The sequence below is a fragment of the Liolophura sinensis genome, chromosome 12 (genome assembly GCF_032854445.1).
Source record: "Liolophura sinensis isolate JHLJ2023 chromosome 12, CUHK_Ljap_v2, whole genome shotgun sequence".
NCBI classification, from domain to species: Eukaryota; Metazoa; Mollusca; class Polyplacophora; order Chitonida; family Chitonidae; genus Liolophura; species Liolophura sinensis.
Window position 1 is genome coordinate 30,686,718 of NC_088306.1, and position 27,434 is coordinate 30,714,151.

The 27,434-nt window shown below is 42.3% G+C and overlaps 2 protein-coding genes across 2 annotated transcripts in view; one reads left to right on the plus strand and one right to left on the minus strand.

Annotated features, from left to right (window-relative positions):
• LOC135479882 (DNA polymerase alpha catalytic subunit-like) overlaps positions 1-27,434 on the plus strand; it is a 338,179-nt gene that overhangs the window by 127,125 nt on the left and 183,620 nt on the right. The gene's annotated exons all lie outside the window — the stretch shown is intronic.
• LOC135479316 (large ribosomal subunit protein mL52-like) lies at positions 17,908-27,240 on the minus strand. Its single transcript, XM_064759138.1, has 5 exons — positions 27,193-27,240; positions 24,628-24,712; positions 23,163-23,230; positions 18,980-19,044; positions 17,908-18,489 (listed from the first exon to the last, which is right to left on the minus strand). Exons 1-5 carry the CDS (start codon positions 27,233-27,235, stop codon positions 18,325-18,327), a joined length of 426 nt encoding a protein of 141 aa, XP_064615208.1. The 5' UTR covers positions 27,236-27,240; the 3' UTR covers positions 17,908-18,324.

A 27,434-nucleotide genomic window follows, 5' to 3' on the forward strand; every position in this document is an offset into this window, starting at 1 on the left:
CGTTCCTTGTAGAACAGGTTTTTCTAGCAACAGCGCTGCTCAGTTAATGATCATGCCTTAGAGCAGTTCAACATATTGTCATAGCAACGGCAATCGTTAACCAATCGATTTTTAAAGCAAACCTTGATGAAGCCATACAGGTAAAAATCGAGGGTATATACGCGTTTAGAGCGTGACCGTAGTGCAGATGCCGTGGTCGCTTACGGGATCGAAGGACACGATGGGATACGGCTACGGCTAAGGCATGATCAGTAACACCTTAGTGCGAAGAGATATGTCGCTATACCTTAATGATAACAGTGAGTCTAACCACATCGCGAGAGACGTTCTGTACACGTATCACTGAACGCAAACCACGTAAGCCGTAAAGTATGACAGTTACATATTTAAGCTTTCCTTGGCACGGAACGAAGAACGGTCAGAGGTTTTGCTCCATAACGTGGTGTGTGGCAGCGAAAGTTGGAACCTCACTGATATTTGGATATTTTGACATGCGTACCCATGAGTACAGATGCATCAACACAGGGCAGACTCTCCTTTCAGATAGTCAAGAAGCGCTGTGATTCGAGGAAAATCAACAACAGCTGACGCGCTTCACGCTACATACGAGCGTAGACGGCCTCTGTGGTAAGTGTATAGCAGGCGGATTAATTGTAAATAGGATGCCAGGAGTGTATTATAAAAAAGATAATATTTTAGTCGTGTTCAAAGTAACTCGAGTTAGAAATTCGAAATAATAATTGTGATTTGATAAACCTCTTGATACTGCTTCTTAAAATGTAGGTCTGTCAATGCTTCCGAAAGCATCATGGCATGACTGGAATAAGGCAAATGCATGGATAGAATGTGGACATGTTATAATTTTGGAAACAAATCTCATCATTTACATAGGAGATGAGCAACAAGGGTAGAATGTAGCACGTATCACATGGTCTTACCTGGTCTTCATCAGTCATCCACATCTCAAATGTTTGCCGAAATAGTAACTGCATAACGCGTACATGCAGAAAGCTCTTTGCAAAGCGCTCGATCCACAGGGTCATCGACATGAAAAAGGTGGGTTAAATTAGATCATCTATTTATTTAGCACATAGACGTATTGATTTAGTGACTTATACTCCTGCTTTCGTCACGTAATGCAGTAGAAAAACCAACAATATAACACCGGCCTGGGAAGGGCAAAATGGGCGCTAAAAACGCATGAATCGATATAATACGTTAAGGGAAATAGCTACATCCAGGATACCCAAATAGGTCAATTCCTAGTAAATTATACACCGCTACCTTATGAGGGTTATGGTCACCATATAATCACGTGTGGAAACAGTGCCATCACACTCATTACAGCGCATGTGCGGCATTCTACGCTCGCTTTGTTCAGAATTATGTTGTGCATACTTTATACAAAGAGACTGCATGTTTATAAAGTATTGTTAGGAACAAAGGTGTGGACAGAGTTTTTGTGTTTTCAGACATCAATTCCTACCCCATCACCGTGATCCCAGTGATCTGGGCGTTGTTTCTATGCAAATTTTGCTAGTGGTGACGGTGATATAAAGCGAAAATAGAAAGTGACGCATGCGCTTCAAGGCATCCTAAAAATGGTCAGTCCTAATTTAAGTTACACCTGCGCAATTCGTCACATTGGATCCAAAATTTTTCAAATCTCCGAATTGAAAAGTGCTAACACTGATTAGATAAAACTGCCACACTGTAAATTTCTGCACTGTTGCACATGGTAAAAAGATATCAGAATTTTGCCTGATTTGGATATTCCCCGGAGGTTACCAAGGTGACCAAATTCCGTGACTTCACATTTATCAGAAACAGCTCACAAAGTGCTGGTCCTGCCAGGTTGATGTAAACAGTGCCAGCTGTCTGTGGTGCTCCTGCTAGGTTGATACAGTGCCAGCTGTCTGTGGTGGTTCTGCTAGGTTGATGTAAACAGTGCCAGCTGTCTGTGGTGGTCCTGCTAGGTTGATGTAAACAGTGCCAGCTGTCTGTGGTGGTCCTGCTAGGTTGATGTAAACAGTGCCAGCTGTCTATGCTAGTCCTGCTAGGTTGTTACAAACAGTGCCAGCTGTCTGTGATAGTCCTGCTAGGTTGATATAAACAGTGCCAGCTGTCTGTGGTGGTAAGGCATGGCACTGCCCCAAAGTTTGGGCCCGGACAAATTTGCTATATAAACAGTAAGGAAAATCACCCCGTTACCCTAAAATTTTACACCTCCATCTTACCTTCCCGTATATGTAGTTTCCGTCAATAGCGTTCGGTTATATACTCCATAATTTTGTTTGAAAAGAAGTCGTGATCCTGTATTGGACTGGTCAAACCCAGACGTAAAGACGACCTATTTACTACTGCGCACTTCATTTATCTGATTGGTGTTTGATGTCGTACTCAGGAGTATTTAACTTATACGACGGCGTCCAGAATGATGGTGGCAGAAAACCGCCCGGGGAAAAGTAACTACCATCCTCAGGTTGCTGTCAGACCTTGCCACAAACGGCCTTGCTCAAAGGAATCCTTGCGTCAGTATTTGTAGTATGAATCTATTATTCTGATTGTGACTTCAACTTCTAATCAGGGAAGATGATGTTTTATAAGGACATTGATATCATAGATATGATCTGCCTGTATCGACGGGGATAACAGCGCGTATCTGATTATACTACTTTTTGCATCACGTTGTTATTACTGTCAACTTGAAACATTTTCCGTGTTGCATAATTAATTCCTGTAATTGATAAGGATTATCAAACAGAATTATCAGTGGGTGTGTGCAATAGAGTTGACAGGTTCCGGCTTTAGGTAACTTTAATATAGGCTGTATCAGATATCTGATATGCATTTACAATGGCCTGGATCCTCATAAAATTTGTCATTTCATGACAAAAGCAGCCAGAACGAGACAGACAAATAATTGTTCTGGAGTGTTATGAACAATTAATTAGACTGTAAGATAAATGCTTAGTTTAACAGTATTTAAATGTTCTGTGCACCAGTACAATTTATTATGGATTTGTATTTATTTTCTGATTTTGTAGGGAAATGTGTCAAGCAGCTATCAGTAGAGGCAGTATAGATATCATCAGAAAACTCCAAGAAAGGATCATCAACTCAGAAAAACGCACTTGGAAGTTTGTTCTGTACTGACAATATATGAGAAAGCCGATGTGGCATGTCAATTTGCTTTATACGCAATGACGTCAACAGACAGTTACGTCATTCAAATAACCGCCTAAGGACATGCTTCAATTGAATGGCTTGCTTTTTGTCATGGTCGCCTTAAAATTTACAATTAATAGAAAGTTTACTGGTGCCTCTGGGATAAATAACACCACAATCGCGACGACGACACCCTGCTCGGACATATCAACGAAATGTCCGCCATCTTGTTTCTGTAGCTTAGGATTTATGGGCACAGCCTTGCACGTGGAATGTCAAGATGGTGATATGACAGTGTTCCCAGCTCAGCTGCCGAGGTGTAACGATAAGAATTTACAATATTATTTAAACTTTTCGGGCAATATGCTTGTGAATCTTACCGGCGATATAACGTACGCTAACAGAGTTGTCGACCTTGATGTGAGCAATAACAAAATTCACGAAATTGAGCCTAGCTTTTTCCATCGCCAACAATACTCAGTATTTCGCGCTCTGTACTTACATGACAATTTTCTAGTGACTCTACCACCGGACGCGCGTCACGTTTTGGTAAAGGATAAACCAGAACTGACTCTTTGGGGAAATCCATGGCGCTGTGACTGTCAAATTTTCTGGCTTCAAGAATTCGTGAAAGACGCCACGAACACAAAACTTAAGGGGGTGACATGCGATAGCCCGCAGCAGTACGCGAACCTATCATTCGTTGACTTTGTGGCACATGCGCTGTGTGATAACCCATCAGAGGACACAGGACTTCCGGAATATGCCGTGGTACTCATTTGCATGTCAGTAAGTTATGTTGCCCTAGCTAGCCTGTTGGCGATTTTATATACCATACGACGTCGCGTAAAAGTAGAAACTGTCAACAAAGTTGTGTGATATCTGACAGCTTTCTCGCCGACAAAGCTGTATGTTTTCTGGTAAATCTCCAAGAATATAAATTGTTCTCCCTTAAGTTGTGTTTTTGCAGGTGTCTGTCTGTCTGTCTGTCTGTCTGTCAGTCAGCATCTATACGTAAAAAGTTATGCACATATTTGGAGGAAATTTTGTGCATAACTAAGTGGAATATGTTAGGCTAAATCGTATTCAGGAATTCCATCAACGGTCGATTTTCACACAATACACAAATGCATATTTTTTCTGTGACGCTGTATTAGTGCCCAGCAAGTATTGCTGCTTTGTAGGAACTCACAAAGCGGCCATTTGTACATTTCGCTGCGGCATGACAAAGTTTGCAACTGAGCGGAGGTTTGCGGCTTGGCGCCTTCTTCATGACACTTCAGTGACGGCAGATGCAGCAAGAGCGTACTGAAGGTAATTGGCGGACAGTGGAAACAGGTTTTCCTGGGTTAATCCCGCCAGCTTTGGTAAGGCTTTGATAAATCGCCCATACATGTACCTACCATTCAGCTTAGACACGGCCTGGACTCGCCTATCTCTCACACCAGCCAATCAAAACCGATTGTGCATCCGTTTAAAGTGCCACTTCAGTCAAAATGCCGTTACTTAAAATTCACTAATAACTGACGTAACTACACATAGTCGCACCAGGAATGGCGAAACTATAAGAATATGAGCTGTTTTCGTCGTTTGTAATGCATTTTTATGCGCGTTTTTCACTTGCGCCGAATGTAGCCGAAGTCACCTGCTACGGAATAAGAACCCTGTTAGCACGAGTGTAATTCTGTGTATTTTAGGGTGTAAAGTCTAAGGCCCGTATATGGCTTACTCTATAGGGCTCAGATAAAGACTTTCCTATTATACACTCTACAATCTATATCTGTAACCAGAAGATCTCATTGCAACGTACATTCCATCATACATTATTTGTTCAATATGCTGAAAAAAAAAAAACAGGGCAAAGATAAAAAGAAATCCTCGGTGTATCCTGCATCAGGGCTCAGGTCAAAACGCATGCTCTCCAAATTAAACGGCCACCGTCAAACTTCGGCTAAGTAAGTGCGCGTTATTGGTACTGTACTTTGTGAGGCATTTTAACATTATAAGGTTTAGCGAGAGAGACCATGACCTGATGATACCGAGCTGATCGTTAAAGATAATTTCATTTAGTTCAAATTCTCCTTTCTCCATACAAGTTGTAGTTTATATATTTTATTTGTATAAAATGCAACCAAATTATACCAGTGCGCTGTACTACTAGGCGGGATGTACATGCACGTCCAGTGAAATCAGAACAGGAAAGATCTTCATGCTGTCACCTGCACAAGTGACACCTACTTTCTGAACTGACAAACATACATTTGCCACGAATCTCCTAACCATATATCCGACATATGCCCAGCTCGTTTACAGAGGAGTACTCTGAGGCCAAGCAGTATTTTTCCTTAGATCACAATGTTCATCAGGTCTACTGACGAATGAATTAACCCCTTGTTCGTCACTTCAAAAAAGAGTTGTCAGAAGGATGTTTAGACAGCATACGTGTACATTTTACAGATGCGTTGTTCTGAAAATATATATATATATAACAGGATCACAAAAGGTGTTTTTGCCACCCGTCCTGCACACATGACCATATACCGTGACATCATGTCAGGAAATAGGCCTGAACAACACCTGTAAGCAGACTGAAAGTCCTTTGAACAAAGTATCCTACTGAACACCATAACATGTGTAAGCAGCATAAAAGTGTGTTGAACAAATTGTCTTACTGAGCACCACATGTGTAAGCAGCTTGAAAGTGTGTTGAACAAATTATCCTACTGAACACCACAACATGTGTAAGCAGCTTGAAAGTGTGTTGAACAAATTATCCTACTGAACACCACAACATGTGTAAGCAGCTTGAAAGTGTGTTGAACAAAATATCCTACTAAACACCACATGTGTAGGCAGCTTGAACGAGTTTTGAACAAAATATCCTACTAAACACCACAACATGTGTAAGCAGCTTGAAAGTGTGTGGAACAAATTATCCTACTGAACACCACAACATTTGTAAGCAGATTGAAAGTGTGTTGAACAAATTGTCTTACTGAACACCCCATGTCTAAGCAGCTTGAAAGAGTTTTGAACAAAATATCCTACTGAACACCACATCATGTGTAAGCAGATTGAACGTGTGTTGAACAAATTATCCTACTGAACACCACAACATATGTAAGCAGATTGAACGTGTGTTGAACGAAATATCGCACTGAACACCACATGTGTAAGCAGATTGAAAGATTGCTGAACGAAATATCCAATTGAACACCACATGTGTAAGCAGATTGAAACATTGCTGAACGAAATATCCCACTGAACACCACATGTGTAAGCAGATTGAAAGTGTGTTGAACGAAGTATCCCACTGAACACCACATGTGTAAGCAGATTGAAAGATTGCTGAACGAAATATCCCACTAAACACCACAACATGTGTAAGCAGATTGAACGTGTGTTGACCGAAATATCCCACTGAACACCACAATATGTGTTAGCCGATTAAAAAATGTGTTGAACAAAATATCCTACTGAACATCACCACATGTGTAAGCAGATTGAAAGTGTGTTGAATGATATATCCCACTGAACACCACAACATGTGTAAGCAGATTGAAAGTTTGCTGAATGAAATATCCCACTGAACACCACAACATGTGTAAGCAGACTGAAAGTTTGCTAAACGAAATATCCCACTGAACACCACAACATGTGTAAGCAGATTGAAAGTTTGCTGAACGAAATATCCTACTGAACACCACAACATGTGTAAGCAGATTGAAAGCTTGCTGAAGGAAATATCCCACTGAACCTCACAACATGTGTAAGCAGACTGAAAGTCTGCTGAACAATCATTTTTGAGACTAGTTGCACGGAAAATTTTGAGATTATCTTTATCAAATCCACATACGTCTGAAACAACTCTATCCCAAGAAATTAAAAGGCGGACTAATGTTGTCTAATCAGGCTCTTTGGTGACCACCCGCTGCGTTTACCCGTCTACCTGATAATCAGGGCGGACTGGGCCACCCAGACGCTAGACGATGTCCATCTGTGGCAAATCGAAACCAATGGGTGAGTTCTTCCGGTGGCTATTCTGCTTCTACAAATATTTTCACAGACTTCTCACAAATATACGTCATATATCATTGATTACAACAAACATAGTGTGCTCCATCTGAGTGACATTCGCTGAATCACAGTGTTTAGACAGACAGATCTGTTATTGATTACAACAAACATAGTGTGCTCCATCTGAGTGACATTCGCTGAATCACAGTGTTTAGACAGACAGATCTGTTATTGATTACAACAAACATAGTGTGCTCCATCTGAGTGACATTCGCTGAATCACAGTGTTTAGACAGACAGATCTGTTATTGATTACAACAAACATAGTGTGCTCCATCTGAGTGACATTCGCTGAATCACAGTGTTTAGACAGACAGATCTATTATTGATTGCAACAAACATATTGTGCTCCATCTGAGTGACATTCGCTGAATCCCAGTGTTTAGACAAACAGATCTATTATTGATTGCAACAAACACATTGTGCTCCATCTGAGTGACATTCGCTGAATCACAGTGTTTAGACAGACAGATCTATCATTGATCACAACAAACACATTGTGCTCCATCTGAGTGACATTCGCTGAATCACAGTGTTTAGACAGACAGATCTGTTATTGATTACAACAAACATATTGTCCTCCATCTGAGTGACATTCGCTGAATCACAGTGTTTAGACAGACAGATCTATTATTGATTGCAACAAACATATTGTGCTCCATCTGAGTGACATTCGCTGAATCACAGTGTTTAGACAGACAGATCTATTATTGATTGCAACAACCACATTGTGCTCCATCTGAGTGACATTCGCTGAATCACAGTGTTTAGACAGACAGATCTATCATTGATTACAACAAACATATTGTGCTCCATCTGAGTGACATTCGCTGAATCACAGTGTTTAGACAGACAGATCTATCATTGATTACAACAAACACATTGTGTTCCAATGTTGATCTGGGTGAAAGTCATCTTTTGAAAAAAAAAACACCTTGAAACATTTTTTCAGAAAGGTGTTAAGAAAGCATATTTTCCTTTGACATCTTACCATCCCCACCGGGAACTAAGCACCCACAACATGCAGATCTCGAGCGTATTGAGCACAACTTATTATAAGGGAGTCAAAACTAAGTCTGAGGAATAAACACTAGAGAACTTCTTCCGTGAAGAAGTAACCATGACAACAGTAAAAGTTTGTATGTCAAACGTTAACTTCATTGTCGCTTTCCTATACCGTTTTTGTCTGGCATGAATGTCTGTCATGGATACCATCCACCTGTAGCATAAACATAAAGGCCCAGTATACTCGTGAACTAAATATTTTTCATCATTTGTAAACATATCTCAAAAGGTTTTTCAGATAGCTGCATATACCTTTGACATCTCACAAACATCCTCAATGTGAATTGAGCAGCGACAACATGTCTATGCTTCAGCCAGACTCTCTGTCAGGAAAACAAAGATGACTAGAAGCAATCAACACCTAACTTCTTATGCATACACAGAGAAAATTAGTATTATTGACATGATAATGCATGAAATGGTAAAATTGTTTTGATAAACCCAGATGTCACATTGGTCTCTGCAGATTCCACAGTGTACGCACGCTTGTCTATGTCTGAAATGGGCACTGTTTTAATGTGGTTGTTTATTAAATATGATGACAACACCATTATGGTGGCACGAAACCGAACAGGCCCGGGGGACATCAACGACCATCCGCAGGTTACTGTCAGACCTTCCTAAGTACGCTTGGAGAGGCTTGTAATTTGCTACTATTAAGGCATTCACTTGAACAGTTACAATAACTCCACACTAAGAGTGACTTTCCCAAAATGACATTTTAAACAAATAGGTTATATTACGCTAATTTTCTGTACTTTGTAAAAAGTTGACAAATTATTTTTGCAAGGTAAGAAAGCGCACTGTTGCCATCGGACAAATTCCTGAAGCAGATTTTGGCACAGCAAAGAACAGATCCAACCAGGATTTACATTTAATAAATATTATGCAAAAGGCGACCTACAATTAACTGAAAACCGTACACAATAAAACTGAATATAACGAGAGATAAGACTTATGAACAATGAATGACAGCATTGTGGCTGCAGTTTTCCTGGAATGTGGACGAACTACACGCCAGAGAAAGTCTGTTACACATCGATGGAAGAGATAAAACAAGAACAAAACAAACCAAAGAATATAGGTGTATGAAAACATGTCACTTGTTCTGAACGTTTTGGGGAGATATAATACGGCTGTCGTGTATCTGGGACTGTCATATTTACATTAATTGTATAGATGATACACGTATGCACGAAAAAACCAATAAACCCTGCCAACATTACTTCTCTGACGCTCAAGTGTTTTTGTGTTATCACGACTTGTAGCATGGAGTTACATGGGAAGTCATTTTCTACTGATGTGAATTTTGAAGACAATTAGAAAAGGCGCCCAATGACCCGAGAGGCTGAGAAGCTATAACTGTTATACTAACGGACATACTAAAAAATATCATTTTTGCATCCCTTTTAAACAAAACTTTGTAATATATATTAAGAAAACAGCTCAACATATCATGCACGAAAAAAGTGGATTTATATGGACATCTACAGACTCTGGACAACTGTCGGGCTTCAGCGAAATACCCCCACCATACCCTCATTTATCTATTTTTAGTGCTCTGTTAGCGTATTTATCAAGTCTGCTGGGGTGTGCTGCGGTATATCACCGGGCCGCAACTGCCGTGGTATCATTTTATACCACAACACACCGTATGCCTGATCTTAAAGACTCAAAGGACCAGACAAAATGAGTAACTTTGTCATGATGACATGTAAGGTCAAGTACAATGTATGTCGCCACCCCTTATAAGATATCACCCATTATAGTGTTCATGCTAAAGTGTATCACAGGTGTGCCTTTCCCTGACTACTTTGGTATTATTTCAAGGAGTTGCCTGTTCACACCTAATAATTACACCACACAAGCCAGTAGATGGTTTGCAAAGGTAGCCATCTTTGATGTAGGTTTGTGTATATTACCCACTGTATGCCCTTACCAGCCAAGGGCCTCTGCCCGGCTTATGACCCCTCTTACAATAGACACCCAGTGGGCAATACTCAATCTTACATCAAGGATAGTTACCATTGCTATCCACCTGCAGCAAAGACTATGTGAAATTTGCAAAGGACCAAGACTTTCAGGCCAAATACGCGTTTATCATGATTGGTCGCAGTGCTTACCTGTCTACCTGACAATCAGTCTGAGAATCTGCCTTGCACCCAAAAGGTATTGGTCGGTAGCAAATCAAAACCACAGTGGTAGGTCTCTTGGCTGCCATTTTGTTGCTAAAAGCACTTTCCGTTGATTTCACACAAATACGCCTGCCACAAACGCCCTAATAACAACAAAACATTCTGCTGCCATCATCAGAAGACAGATCAATGACCCGAGAGACTTTCCACAAGTGACATTATTAGACGAAGCGGAATATTAATTACCTTACCCATCCTTCGTAACAACCTTCAAAAAGGTTTTCCAGAAATATGTTAACAAAGCATGCAAGTGACATCTGACAAATCCCTACAGTAATTTCCATTAGAAAAACATAGAGTAATTTCTGTTAGAACAACATACGCTATGAAAACAACTCGCTGTGTCAGGAGGTAAAGAGAAGTGCTTTTGTATATAGATCTACAGACTCTGGAAAACTGTCGTGTGTTAATACGTCACGTAGACTGAAAATAATTTAAGACGAACAGCACAGAGTCGACCACAGTCTGATAGTTGGCAAATGATCACATGTAACCAGTGAAGTACGGCCTCTTGTCAATTCACCCCAGTTGGTGTTTTATTCCAACTGCTCAATGTAAATACTTAAAAAGTAGGAAATTACACGCTCCTCAGCACCATGGCTTGAGCAGAATTAGGTAAAAAATATGCAGTGATGTTAATTGTTATCTATTAAATGTCACTGGTACAGAACTGCTCAAATTCTGTTCTCCCATCACATTTAACATACACATACAAGACCTTCACATGGACGGTTGTAATTTTAAGACAATATTAGATGATAGAAAGAAGATTAAACATGTGCGTCAGTTTGAATTTTGTAAACTGAAATTTTGAAGTCGTTTTTTGTTTTCTCCATGCATTATTTGGGACTAGCCTAACCTTTCCATGAAGACGGTATTAACGACGAAAAGGGAAAATAATTGCACTTCGAAGGAGCATGTGGGTGTTTCTGTAAACTCACGCAGTGTTAAGCACTACGCCTTCTGTCGTCACAATGGCTTCCATGTGGCTTGCAGACATGCGACTTACAGGTAACTTCTCATGAAATCATTCCACACTTCCCAAAAGCATACAAGCTAACTTTGGAAGTTAGTCTCCATGAGAAATGTATGAAAGAAATCCGAATGCCTAACCGTCATAAATATTTCTTTTAAACAAGCAAATAAACAAATGCATGCATCGTCTTATAATCTCTTCAAACACACACGTTTGTCAGGAATTCTTAATAGGCCCATAGGACGCAATTAAGAGGCCGCTCCTCCAGTCAACAGACTGCCCCTTAACTGAACTGCTTAGACAAAATGGATACCAACAGCAACATTCCATGGCCAATAAACCGCCATGAAAGGCTGTCCACTAATGGCAACATTTAAGAAAAAAAAGTCTAACAAGAAATACACCACATTACTCAGCCGTCGTAACAACCTCCAAAAAAATTTTTCGGTAAGATGTTAAGAAAGAACACACCCCGACATCAGAGAGATCCCTATAGTAATTTATCTTACAACAACATACAGGCCATCTGCAAATGAAGACAACTCACCGTCTCTGGAGGCTAAAACAAGTGCATTTGTATCTACAGACTGGACAACTGTCGTCTGCTAATATATCACGAGTGAAATAGACAACCACGTGCAGGCTTGCATGGAAACGTGGGAACGTTTTAACCAGGCCACTGTATTACCAGAAACAGCTAAAATGTGAAACGGTATATGTCAGTTTGTATTTTGTAAACTGTAACTATACTCCCCCCTCCGTTTTCTATACATACTTGGTTTTTGCTTCAGTCATGAATGTTTGCCTACCTCCTCGTGAAGATTGTATCAATTTTATAAACATCGCACTACAAAGGTACCGACTATTACCCTTCAACTATGCAAACTAACACGCTGGCATCTGTCGGTTATACCGGATTACATCTCGCTTGGAGGTCATTGTGAAGCTGCATGTAGGCAAGCGCACACGAAATTACCTCACAGTTTCCCATAAGCCTGCAACCTGGATTTTAGCAGAATGTTAACCTATATTGGGAATCCCAGAAAAAAAGAATGAAAGTTCCAGAAAAAAGATCAAACAAATAAACTGTCTTCAGCCGAATCCTGAAAAAGATAATATAAATAATGGTACATGTACGGTACTGGTACATATATACACAAATATATACATATAAAACTTGTGAACATCGTTTAAAAACGTGTAGAAAACGTCAGTATGATGGTGTCTTAATACAATTTATACATCGGTATAATCGCTCGGTAGCCATTCGTATTCATCTACGCAGTAAGCCGTAAAAGTTGTCGGGAAAGTGCTACACGCGACCGACTTATTGCAGGCCGTCTAGAATTGGATAATCAGTGCGTTGAACATTAATGTGACTGACATTTGGAAAAATTCACAGACAAATTAAGTGGTCTGTGCAGTTTTCTATGCGGCCTATCCTTCTGAGAGACACCCTGTCAGACGACATTAAAGCCCCGGACTGCAGGATAATTCACGCGATAACGGCATGTATTGAGACCACAACCTGTCAAGCTGTAAAAAGCTTCTTTACGTCATGTGGCGTTTTGTCTGTGAGGGTGGGAGTTTGAAACTGAAGGGGAGGCAGCCAGTTATTAGTAGTTACCTGAGAGGGGGATGGGGTAGGGGGTCCTTCTTCCAGACTTTCGTTCTGGAGAAAGCTCCGAGTAGGCTGGGGGTGGGTATCGTCTGAGGAAGGGTGGGGCAGGATAAGACACAACCTCCCACTGACTACAGACAGCTGTAGAAACCACCACGGTTTGTACAAGTTGATTAACCCTTCAATGTTGCCCTGAGTGGCCGGTTTGAAGACAGCCGGTAACACAGACGGCCCAGCACGCGCCACACGGGGAGACTCCGTGTTGGTTTACCGCTGGTTTTGGTGGGCAGAGGATATAAAACGCACAGCTCTTTCCAAAATAGTCATATCATTGTTCTTCCTCTGTCAAGGTAGAACAACGTGGAAACCTGTGCCTATATCTGAGTAAGTCATCTGACATAAACTTTGGACTGAGCTTTGTCGGAATATAGCTCTTGGCTTAAGTACAATACAGACTTTACTGAAAACAAAACACGACACTCCAGTCTATTTCACTACGAGAACGTTTTCCGATTCTTCAAAGTTGTCATTGCTTGTTTCAAGCCTAAACCCCCCTCAAGATGAATACCGACTACGAGAACATGGTGTACGAACTGGAGTCCTTCGAGAAGCAGTTCAGGACAGCCTGCCAGCAAATCGTTCAGTTAAACCGTCGCCTGGACGAGATGAGCGTACGATACGACTGTGCCAATCGGGAAGGCAGGCGGACGTTCCGCTACAGTTTGAGACTAAAGATCGCCGTTATCGAAGGCGTACGCAACATGTATTACGACTACGCCGCTAACAAAGCCGACCAAATCACGGACCTTCGGGCGTTGATGAGGATGGGCGATACCATGGTAACCCGACACACTGATGACGTCAGCAGTCTGGAGCTAGCGGAAGTGATGTCAGACGTGGAGAACTCCGACTCTGAGAATGACTCTGACTCCGACTCTGAGGTGGAGATGATGTCCGACGACCAGAACGACGTAACTTCTCTGTACGAAGACTCGGACAACACTGTCAGTCCTCTGGCCCACATTCAGGGGCACACCTGTTGTTGAAAGAAGCCATCTTCTTCGCATGGTTCATTCATGGAACCACTATCATCTTTCCAAAGGCTCTTTTCAGGGCCAACCACTTCTCTCGAAAGAGGTTTTCTAGTCTAAGAATAAAATCACTCTTGCCCGTTTCTGCCGACTAGGTAACAGCGAATGGTCATAATCGAGTTTCTATTTTTTCTTGTCTCATCGATGTTATAATTGTTGCCTCACTGGAATGTTACGCTGCAGACACCAGGCATGGCAGCCTACTCAAAGCATACTCACACGTTTTCCGCCAGTACTTGGTCAATTGTAATTCATCCCCTAAAAGAGTACTTTAATAGAGGTCATAAAAATATAAATTTTGGTGCTAAAACTTACATTTCTCTAGTAGGATATCACTCTACCTTCAAAACCTCAAAACACTTTGACCAATATAACTCTCAGAATCCAATAAAATATGCAACACAGGCTTGGAATAAATCTTATGTCAAATGCAGTAATTAGGCGTTTCACATGACTGAACTGAGGACCAGAATTGCAAACCTTACTTCCGCATTCCTGACAGTTTCAAAAACTCGGATGGTAGCTAGCTAGAGCACATGTAGGCCTTGTCAAGGTTAATTATCTTAAGTTTACAAATGACTAGTCCCTCCGTGTTTCGTTTCAGTCTGCTTTCAGTCTCATTTCAGGCATTGGTATGGTGTCTGATAGCACATGATCATGTTGAAGAAAGTCCCGAAGGCATGACATTCTTATGTATGGTGTAAAACGCCAATCAAATAAATAAATAAATAAACGAAAGGCATGACTTAAGCATATGTATAGTGCTGAACACACCATTCACGACACCAAAGACATCATTCATGACACTGCACCCAGTCATAGCTTCCTGGACTCTTTCTCTTTAAACTCCTCGAAGTTATAAACAGACAGGTTGAAAATACGGAGACCTCACTGGATCAGATAGTTAAAGTGCTCAGATGCCACCTCCATCAGGCAACCGATCAGGCTGCAGATGGTTAAAGCTCTCAAATGCTACCTCCATCAGGCCACAAACCAATCAGGCTGCAGATGATTAAAGTGCTCAGATGCTACCTTCATCAGGCCACTAACCAATCAAGCCGCATATAGTTAAAGTGCTCAGATGCTACCTCCATCAGGCCACTAACCACTCAGGCTGCAGATGGTTAAAGCACTCAGATGCTACCTCCATCAGGCCACTAACCAATCAGGCTGCAGATGATTAAAGCGCTCAGACGCCACCTCCATCAGGCCACAAACCAATCAGGCTGCAGATGGTTAAAGTGCTCAGATGCTACCTCCATCAGGCCACTAACCAATCAGGCTGCAGATGGTTAAAGCGCTCAGATGCTACCTTCATCAGGCCACAACCCAGTCAGGCTGCAGATGGTTAAAGTGCTCAGATGCTACCTCCATCAGGCCACTAATCAATCAGGCTGCAGATGGTTAAAGCCCTCAGATGCTACCTCCATCAGGCCACTAACCAATCAGGCTGCAGATGGTTAAAGTGCTCAGATGCTAACTCCATCAGGCCACCAACCACTCAGGCTGCAGATGGTTAAAGCACTGATGCTACCTCCATCAGGCCACTAACCACTCAGGCTGCAGATGGTTAAAGCCCTCAGATGCTAACTCCATCAGGCCACTAACCAATCAGGCTGCAGATGGTTAAAGCTCTCAGGTGCTACCTCCATCAGGCCACAAACCAATCAGGCTGCAGATGGTTAAAGCACTCAGATGCTACCTCCATCAGGCCACTAACCAATCAGGCTGCAGATGGTTAAAGCCCTCAGATGCTACCTCCATCAGGCCACTAACCAATCAGGCTGCAGATGGTTAAAGTGCTCAGATACTACCTTCATCAGGCCACCAACCAATCAGGCTGCAGATGGTTAAAGCCCTCAGATGCTACCTCCATCAGGCCACTAACCACTCAGGTTGCAGATGACTAAAGCACTCAGATGCTACCTCCATCAGTCCACTAACCAATCAGGCTGCAGATGGTTAAAGTGCTCAGATACTACCTCCATCAGGCCACTAACCAATCAGGCTGCAGATGGTTAAAGCGCTCAGGTGCTAGCTCCATCAGGCCACTAACCAATCAGGCTGCAGATCGTTAAAGTGCTCAGATGCTACCTCCATCTGTCCACCAACCAATCAGGCTGCAGATGGTTAAAGCGCTCAGATGCTACCTCCATCAGGCCACTAACCAATCAGGTTGCAGGTGGTTAAAGCGCTCAGGTGCTAGCTCCATCAGGCCACTAACCAATCAGGCTGCAGATCGTTAAAGCCCTCAGATGCTACCTCCATCTGTCCACCAACCAATCAGGCTGCAGATGATTTAAGCGCTCAGACGCCCCCTCCATCAGGCCACCAACCAATCAGGCTGCAGATCGTTAAAGCGCTAAGACGCCACCTCCATCAGGCCACTAACCAATCAGGCTGCAGATGACTAAAGCGCTCAGACGCCACCTCCATCAGGCCACTAACCAATCAGGTTGCAGATGACTAAAGTGCTCAGACGCCACCTCCATCAGGCCACGAACCAATCAGGCTGCAGATGACTAAAGCGCTCAGACGCCACCTTCATCAGGCCACTAACCAATCAGGCTGCAGATAGTTAAAGCCCTCAGACGCCACCTCCATCAGGCCACTAACCAATCAGGCTGCAGATGACTAAAGCGTTCAGACGCCACCTCCATCAGGCCACTAACCAATCAGGTTGCAGATGACTAAAGCGCTCAGACGCCACCTCCATCAGGCCACTAACCAATCAGGGGGCAGATGATTAAAGTGCTCAGACGCCACCTCCATCAGGCCACAAACCAATCAGGCTGCAGATGACTAAAGTGTTCAGACGCCACCTCCATCAGGCCACTAACCAATCAGGCTGCAGGTGGTTAAAGCGCTCAGGTGCTAGCTCCATCAGGCCACTAACCAATCAGGCTGCAGATCGTTAAAGCGCTCAGACGCCACCTCCATCAGGCCACTAACCAATCAGGCTGCAGATGGTTAAAGCGCTAAGACGCCACCTCCATCAGGCCACAAACCAATCAGGCTGCAGATGGTTAAAGCGTTCAGACGCCACCTCCATCAGGCCACTAACCAATCAGGTTGCAGATGACTAAAGCGCTCAGGTGCTAGCTCCATCAGGCCACTAACCAATCAGGCGGCAGATGATTAAAGTGCTCAGACGCCACCTCCATCAGGCCACTAACCAATCAGGCTGCAGATGACTAAAGTGTTCAGACGCCACCTCCATCAGGCCACTAACCAATCAGGTTGTATGTTTGAATACAGGTCTCACCGTTTCTGCTATCAAGAAGTTAAGTCGAGAGGTTTATCTGGTACCTGCCAAAAGTCAGTGGTTTATTCTAGCATTCCACAGTGAAACATCAATCAATTAACCAATCAATCCAAAAGGCCATGCCATTCAGTTCAATGATCATCTCAAATCCATTTAACTTATCTGATGAGTGCAAACCACTATGTACCTTGGCAGGTAACTTAAAGCTGCAGGCAGACCTGTAGATGCAAGATTCAAACATGGAACTGTACTGGTCAGTGGCCAGTCATCTTCCAAGACAAATTATTAATGGCAAATTAAGAATGTTAAACTTTTTAAAAAACCTGCGACAAACAGCTCTATAAATAAGTCTGTCAGTCTGTCTTTTAACACTGACCTGTTTATCACATATTTGACATCATATCATTTAACATTTTCTAACTTTTAAATTACGGACACAAGGCACAGTATAATTACACTCGTAACTTTAATTCAACCTGAATTGGTATGAAAAAACCACAAGTTAATCCTTCCATGTGAAACAGCATTATATTTAAAGAGGCTAGCTAATTCACAAGACACTTGATTCAGTCATCAAATTCAATGTTTGCTATACATACCCAGAACATAACCATAAAAATGTTTCCTTATACATACTACAGTTATGACATTTGTCACAAACATAACCATCTGGCATATGAAAGTCTACAGTTATGACATTTGTCACAAACATAACCATCGGAGGAATTAGTATCCGCCTAAATCAACCAGACATTATATTAGTCTTGTTTCTGGACTGGAGTTTTAGCCCAAAATTCAACCACCAAAGGCTTTAAAAAAAAACTTATAACTATACAAAGCTAAGCAAAGTTTCTGTTCTCCATTTGCTACTTATGGTCAGGTTTTGATGTGACAGCTTTTCCAAATTCATCAACTTTTGCTTTCAATCTGGATTCAATCATCTTTGTCTTGTCTCTTTCCTTATCTTTCAGTTTCTTTTCATGCCTCGCCTTTGCGAAATCCACTTCTTCAATCAGTTTCATGACGTGCGCCTGAGAAAAAAAAATGGGTCGGTAAACAAAATACTGTACCATATTGCTAAGCTATGGAGTGAATCTGTTCCCTTCTGTCTCTCAGTATAATGTTGTACATACATTACGGGCATTAACAAGAGATAAACCATGTCACCACATGATAAATATGTCTGCTTTAGAACAGATATCATGATGACAACGTGTCTGCTTTAGAACAGATGTCATCATGACAACATGTCTGCTTTACAACAGATGTCGTGATGACAACATGTCTGCTTCTGAACGGATGTTGTTAAGCCGCACAGTATTGTTGGCATGTCAAGACAGGCATATACCTGTGACTACTGTCTGAATCATGGCATCTGGTTGAGCTGGGAAAATCATATTTCTCTCACCAACTTTTAAACAGCAAGAGATCCAACAATTATGTTCTCTAATGAGCCTAAAGCACTGTACAAAGATCAAGAGAGATCAGTCATTTCATACAGATTGAATGGTTACTCTTTACCGCTGTTTCCAGTTTCTCTTTCTCTCTTCTGATCTGCCCCTTTGCTAATGGTGCTGGTCTTCCATCTGTTAATTAGAGCCATACCATTACTATATATATTCATTTCACTTTAAACATGGCAGCGCAGGGGACAACAGTCATGACCCTTTGACAGAATACAAACTTTGTGTTGCTGATGACAGAGATTAAATGTCTGAACTGCTGAGCCAGGTACCCTATTTCTTTTATTTTTTGGAACACCTGGACTGCTCATTTAGCCAATATATATGTAATTGTAGCAGGAAAATTGAGTTTCTTTTTTCTCGCATGCTTAGGCCATCTAATGAACAATATACTCATATCTTTACTTTTCCATATGGCTGGTAAAGAAATTTAATATTCTACTTTCAACACTACCAATATCTGCCCCCCAAAATTAGAAGACCATGTTCATGGAGCTGTGGCGACAATAAGTGGTTGACTATGTGCATAGGGCTGTGGTGACAACAAGCAGTTGATCATGTGCAAGGGGCTGTGGTGACAACAAGTGGTTAACCATGTGCATGATGCTGTGGTGACAACAAGAGGTTGACCATGTGCATGTGGCTGTGGTGACAACAAGCGGTTGACCATGTGCATGGGGCTTTGCTGACAATAAGTGGCTGACCATGTTCATGGGGCTATGGTGACAATAAGAGCTTTACCATGTTCATGGGGCTTTGGTAACAATAAGCAGTTGACCATGTGCATGGGACTGTCTTGACAATAAGCGGTTCACCATGTGCATGGGGCTGCGGAGGCAACAAGCGGTTAACCATGTTCATGGGGCTTTGGTGAAAATAAGCAGTTGACCATGTTCATGGGGCTGTCTTGACATCAAGCAGTTCACCATGTTCATGGGGCTGTTGTGACAACAAGCGGTTGACCATGTTCATGGGGCTGTACTGACAATAAGAGCTTTACCATGTTCAAGGGGCTGTGGTGACAACAAGCAGTTGACCATGTTCAAGGGGCTGTGGTGACAACAAGCAGTTGACCATGTTCAAGGGGCTGTGGTGACAATAAGTGGCTGACCATGTTCATGGGGCTGTACTGACAATAAGAGCTTTACCATGTTCAAGGGGCTGTGGTGGCAACAAGCAGTTCACCATGTTCATGGGGCTGTGGTGATAACAAGCAGTTGATCATGTGCATGATGCTGTGGTGACAATAAGAGGTTGACCATGTGCATGTGGCTGTGGTGATAACAAGCAGTTAACCATGTGCATGATGCTGTGGTGACAATAAGAGGTTGACCATGTGCATGTGGCTGTGGTGACAACAAGCAGTTGACCATGTGCATGTGGCTGTGGTGATAACAAGCGGTTGACCATGTGCATGGGGCTGTGGTGATAACAAGCGGTTGACCATGTGCATGGGGCTGTGGTGATAACAAGCAGTTGACCATGTGCATGTGGCTGTGGTGACAACAAGCAGTTGACCATGTGCATGGGGCTGTGGTGACAACAAGCGGTTGACCATGTGCATGGGGCTTTGCTGACAATAAGTGGCTGACCATGTTCATGGGGCTATGGTGACAATAAGAGCTTTACCATGTTCATGGGGCTTTGGTAACAATAAGCAGTTGACCATGTGCATGGGACTGTCTTGACAATAAGCGGTTCACCATGTGCATGGGGCTGCGGAGGCAACAAGCGGTTAACCATGTTCATGGGGCTTTGGTGAAAATAAGCAGTTGACCATGTTCATGGGGCTGTCTTGACATCAAGCAGTTGACCATGTTCATGGGGCTGAGGTGACAACAAGCGGTTGACCATGTTCATGGGGCTGTACTGACAACAAGTAGTTTACCATGTTCAAGGGGCTGTGGTGACAACAAGCAGTTGATCATGTGCATGATGCTGTGGTGACAATAAGAGGTTGACCATGTGCATGTGGCTGTGGTGACAACAAGCAGTTGACCATGTGCATGTGGCTGTGGTGATAACAAGCAGTTGACCAAGTGCATGGGGCTGTGGTGACAACAAGCGGTTGACCATGTGCATGTGGCTGTGGTGACAACAAGCAGTTGACCATGTGCATGTGGCTGTGGTGATAACAAGCAGTTGACCAAGTGCATGGGGCTGTGGTGATAACAAGCAGTTGACCAAGTGCATGGGGCTGTGGTGACAATAAGAGGTTGACCATGTGCATGTGGCTGTGGTGATAACAAGCAGTTGACCAAGTGCATGTGGCTGTGGTGATAACAAGCAGTTGACCAAGTGCATGGGGCTGTGGTGACAACAAGCGGTTGACCATGTGCATGTGGCTGTGGTGATAACAAGCGGTTGACCATGTGCATGTGGCTGTGGTGATAACAAGCAGTTGACCAAGTGCATGGGGCTGTGGTGACAATAAGAGGTTGACCATGTGCATGTGGCTGTGGTGATAACAAGCAGTTGACCATGTGCATGGGGCTGTGGTGATAACAAGCAGTTGATCATGTGCATGTGGCTGTGGTGACAACAAGCAGTTGACCATGTGCATGGGGCTGTGGTGACAACAAGCGGTTGACCATGTGCATGGGGCTGTCTGTGCTGTCTAACGTTTGTTGAAGACCACTCATTCCCACCAATTTGGTGTGCACATCTGTAGAACATGTGGGAAGGTTTGTAGCTTGTAGAAGTTAGGTGAATTGCTCTCTGCACTTCTTGACATGCTTGAGAATGGCATTAATCAAACACCAACTCAATAAATGACACAAGACAGTCTGTGTATTCTCTAATACAGGACAGTCTGTGTATTCTCTAACACAGGACAGTCTGTGTATTCTCTAACACAGGCCGGTCTGTGTATTCTCTAACACAGGACAGTCTGTGTTTTCTCTAACACAGGCCGGTCTGTGTATTCTCTAATACAGGACAGTCTGTGTATTCTCTAACACAGGACAGTCTGTGTATTCTCTAACACAGGACAGTCTGTGTATTCTCTAACACAGGACAGTCTGTGTATTCTCTAACACAGGACAGGAATGCCATCTGTTGAATCACTTTGTATGGGAATTTTAAATGTTCTTTGCTTGTTGCCCTGAGTTATGCTGGAAACATTACATCCAGCCTTTATTTCGGACATAGCACAATGCTGCATTCTTCTAGCTGGCTGACAGTCAAGTGTGTATTTACTATAGTGCTGCTTCAGTGGAAAACCATGCCAAAGACACAATGCGTGTCACGTCGACCCATGACTACCCAATACAGTATACTAACCCCATGCAATCATATCTTGATCTGTCCCCTATGCTAAATGCAAGAAAAACCAAAACAAAGTCCATTTCACAGTCTTAGACCAGATGATATCCACTTAGTCATTACAGTAATTTCTACTTTTGGAAAGCGGGTTCGTGGAAGGGAAGTTTTTACCTCCGCGATGGTGACCAGTGTTATGAATTGAGGACATTTGGGGATAACCACCACTTACTGACAATCTTTCCCACATGTGACATACAGACTTGCTCGTCCATACATGGTACAATACATGTAATATTGGTAAACACAAGTAGTGCTCAACAAGCCCTTGACTACATCAACGGCCACAGAAGTCGCATTACTGTCATCAAAGCCCCCAGAGACAACAAGTGATGGCAAGGTAGGTGGAACATAGAAACCTGGGAGCAATGGTTTGAGATGGGAAGGGGAGGGCCTTTGTCACCCTAATCAGCATGGTATAAATAGAGAAAATAAGACAAAAAGCCCAAAAGGATATGTAAAAAAAAGGAGGAATTTAAAAGTACTGTTTACATCTACATGTATTTTAATTATTTTTATCTTAGAAACGAGTGATTCAATAGTACTTTATTTACTCTAAAGTTTAGTTTTTTACAAGCTGAGGAAGGTCTGCAGCAACCTGTGGATGGTCATGGCTCTCCCCGGGCTCTGCTTGGTTTTCTCTTGCATAATGCCAGCCACAGTTGTATAAATGCAACATTCTTGGGTAAGATGTAAAACAGCAATCAAATAATAATATAAAAAAATCAAATTATGGTACTCAAAGGTGTGCTCAAATTATATAACTTGGTCTTGCTGGATCACCCATTTGTATATAAGCCATCAACCCAAATGGTTTCAAATCAATAACTGTCAGGCCAATTCGCAAAACAACATCTAACACAAACAACCTGAAGAACTCCTAAAGTACAGAATTAGTACAGAACCATACAAGTACTCACCAAGATAAGAAAAGTCTGGCAAATCAGTGAGAGGTCCGTATCTGTTTCCATCCCCAGACATGCCTTGTCTGCAGTAACCAAAACATCACACTGAAATGATTCATGTTACAGGCATGTCCATTCAGATAAGACCGTCCTTACAGACACAGCGGTTAACAGGTTGGATATTTCTGTTCTTCAGCATTATGATCTCAGTAAAAATGTAGGTTATCTTCCGATAAAGAAAGCGTTGTGACCTGACATGGGGATTAGATCACTTCTCTCGCATATCGCAACCATAACAATGAAAGCAGGGCAATCCAGAAAATTCTCTGTCACCTACTGGAAATGAACCCACATTTGAAGGCAAACCCTTCAACATCACATATGACCTAGCGAATAAAAGGCAAACCCCTTAACATCACATGTGACCTAGCGATTGACAGGCATGCCCCTTAACATCTCATGGGCCCTAGCCATTGAAAGGCATGCGCCTTAACATCTCATGGGCCGTAGCAATTGAAAGGCAAGCACCTTAACATCTCGTGCCCTAGTGATTGACAGGCATGCACCTTAACATCTCGTGCCCTAGTGATTGACAGGCATGCACCTTATCATGGGCCCTAGTTATTTATTTATTTACTTAATGGGTGTTTTATGCCATACTCAAGAATATTTCACTTGTACGACGGCGGCCAGCATTGTGGTGGGTGGAAACTGGGCAGAGCCCGGGGGAAACCCACGACCATCCGCAGGCTGCTGACAGACTTTCCCACGTACGGCCAGAGAGCATGGGCCCTAGTGATTGAAAGGCAAACACCTTAACATCTCATGGTAGCATACACAAAACTATGCAGTTTTAAGTAAACATACTATAGCAGAGTACCCATACCTATTCAGCAGATAGAACTGAAAAGGAATAAATAACAGCTTTCACAAACTTGTAAATTTATTCATGAACGACACTGACATGAATCTGAACACAATTTAAATGGGGCACTATCTAAAAAATATCATAAAAAGTCTCAATAAACAGCTAAGTTATGGGAAATAGGGGCTGTCTCAGCAATTGGTCCTGTTAAGTTAGGGAAAATATGGGCTGTCTCAGCAACTGTTCCTGTTAAGTTATGGGAAATATGGGCTGTCTCAGCAACTGTTCCTGTTAAGTTATGGGAAATATGGGCTGTCTCAGCAATTGTTCCTGTTAAGTTATGGGAAATATGGGCTGTTTCAGCAACTGTTCCTGTTAAGTTATGGGAAATATGGGCTGTCTCAGCAATTGTTCCTGTTAAAGAGATATGTGTATTTATGTGATCAGTAAGCCATGAAAAACTTGATCAGAAAAAACCGGGCACGACTGGACGAAATAAAAAGGTGGATTTGCAATTTTATTCTTATTCCAATTTTGGTTATTTACTGTCCACGTGCCCATAAAACAAGTAAAACCGTTGCTGTTTAAAGACAAAAAGAGTGGGAAACAACTCACGATACACGCCATTTCTGCCCAACCCACGGAACTGCTGTTACAGAGAAGCCTTGTCTGAAGATACGATGATGTCTTTGTAATACTTCTGAAACATATAACATTATAATGTACATTCATTATTTATTTCACCAGAAGTTCATTACCTAGAAGTATGCAACTTCCCTATTTTCTTCAATCTCAAACACACTATGTGCATATCTGCACAGCCATGTATATTTCTCTCTCTATTGCACAGCAAATGTTTGAGAAACGGCTGATGCATGGTGCAAGTAGATTTGAACAAAATTAAGACAACAGAGAGTTTTGTAAAAGGACAACAGCGTCTTTGATAATAATTGTTCTAGAGTTGCTTGGAAATATAAAAATAGTCAATCGGTTCTTAACAGCATAGTAACAATGATTAGCGAAATCAGAGTTTATAAATATGGTATTTCTGTTTCAAGGTGTGCCCACTTCTTGCAGGAGCCATTTCCATTAGATTTCCCATGATTCAGTTTACAGTTTCCACCCAAGAGATTGATTATCTTTCTCTACCAGCTGGCACGGGCTTCTACAGATGACGTAATATGTGTAATGTGCTGTGGAGACCAGCTATAGAGATATTGCACACTTCCAGGTAATCAACTTCTGATTTTACTTAATAGTTGCTTAGCGCCACACAAGAAAACTCCTCCAACAAAAACACTTTTTACCTGCCTTAGTAGCGAGAGCCCTACGAGTCTCACCTAAACCTGTGTAAAACCGTGAGACTCCTGAAATGCCAATCTGAATTACTCGCTGAAGAGTCTCATTTTCACGGATGAAAATATGACTGGGGGAGCTTGATTGCAGGAGTTACCCACTGAGTTGGTATTCCCATTACTGCAAGCAAACACACTGCTACTCTGTTACATTCATGCTCACTGTGACACAATCGCAGTGTAAATGTACTGTTGCTTAGTGCAGTGTTGAGTGTACCGCTATAACCTCACTAACATTCTCCTTACAACACACGTGCCGCCCACTAACATTCTCCTTACAACACACGTGCCGCCCACTAACATTCTCTTTACAACACACGTGCCGCTCTCTGTGCTCGCTTTTCATCAATGCCACCACTAGACAAGCTTGATATCTGGAGCTAGTGAGATGCACTATAGGCTTGTTTAGGTTTAGCCTCACTACTTGCCTACTTAAACAAATCTTTTTCACCAGAATTCAATACAATTGTTTCACGCATGGGCTCCATTAAAAATACCTGTTCTTGGGAGTTCCGCATGGGGGCGTCATGCATACTAGAAGTTGGATTAAAACTCTGGCGGTGCTCGCCCTTAGTGCATGAGCACTGGGCGAATGGAGCCTATAATGGAGGATATAACTTATATATGCGCAAGTGCATACACCTGCCTCAACGTTTAAATGATCAATTCAAAAATGTGGTAGGTCTTTGCAGAACGAAGATAGTCATTAAATCCACTAAAAAAACAGTGGCACATGCTGATTTCTGGTATAGACTGGGAAGAGATGTGTTTTTTCGTTCAGCCCTGCAAGTTTTAGTCAATTTCAGGCTAGTTATATACAGAAAACCTGATGAAGTGTTGTCTTTTCTCTCTTCAAAATCACGGTGTGCATGCTCGACGCATCGGGTACATCAAAAATCTGGATTGTATCTGATCCCACGGGCAGAAAACAATGCAGGTGTCTCATGATAGATGCAAGTTGGATCTGAAACCTTTAGAATTACTTTTTCTCACTCGAATGACTGGGCGAATTGTTTCTTTTTTATTCTACATCCATGATGACTGATGAAATCATCATTAAAGTTTGCATTTAAGGCTGGTTGTTAGGCATATCATTTGGTGCGTGGATCCGAGATTTAAAAACATCTGACTCGCTATGACAGCCCAAAGTTATTTAGACGATGGAGAAGGGAATATTTCTGTGGATATCAACAACATTTCATCTCGGGAATGGCTTTACACCCGCAGGAGTGCCTCGCGGAAGGGGCCTACAGCAATTCTGAATTCAACTATGAGACAGGTAATAATTTAACTGAACTAGTTTGAATCATGTTGTACATACTGATACTTACGATAAGAGAATGCATGTGTGCAAAGTAGAAATACATTCTTTGTGTTTTCTGACATCATCTTTGCCTTATCACTGTGGCCCAAGTGACCGTGGAGTTGACTGTGATTTGTGTCAAATTTTGTTAGTGGTGGCAGGGATGTAAAGCTAATGTAAGAGCGACGCGTATGCTATAACGGGAGCAGCCTTACAATACTTTAACTAGTGGTAGACAGGAGACTTTCAGCTTTGCTTTGTTGGTAGAGCGCATCACTTGAGCTGCTAAGACCCGATTTCGAATTCCTGGTGTGACCCACGTCGTGAATTCCTTCAAGCTTCACAGGAATATGCCTCACTAACTTCTTTTTCTGTCAAGACTAATTCTAAAAACTGCAGATATTGTTAACTCAAAAGACAGCAGGTGAGATCAGTTAGTCAAAGTACATTCTGTGTTACCCATATGTTTCAAACATCTTAGTGTCTAGGTACTCAAACGAACAAAATCCTTGATTCCCTTACCACATAGTAACAAGCCACGCTTCGCTGACATAACAGCCGCCATATTACTTGAAGTTCCAGCAGAAAACAAACCTGAGAATATATCGAAAATTACGGACTTGTCGCTTGACTGATTTGGCGAGTGTGCCCAAGAAAGCGGATATAACTCATACCCAAGGCTACATGATATTTGTACAGACTGTGCAATTATAATCCCTACCAAGGGAGTTTAAGTTGCAGAAGTTATCTGGATGCTTCAATGA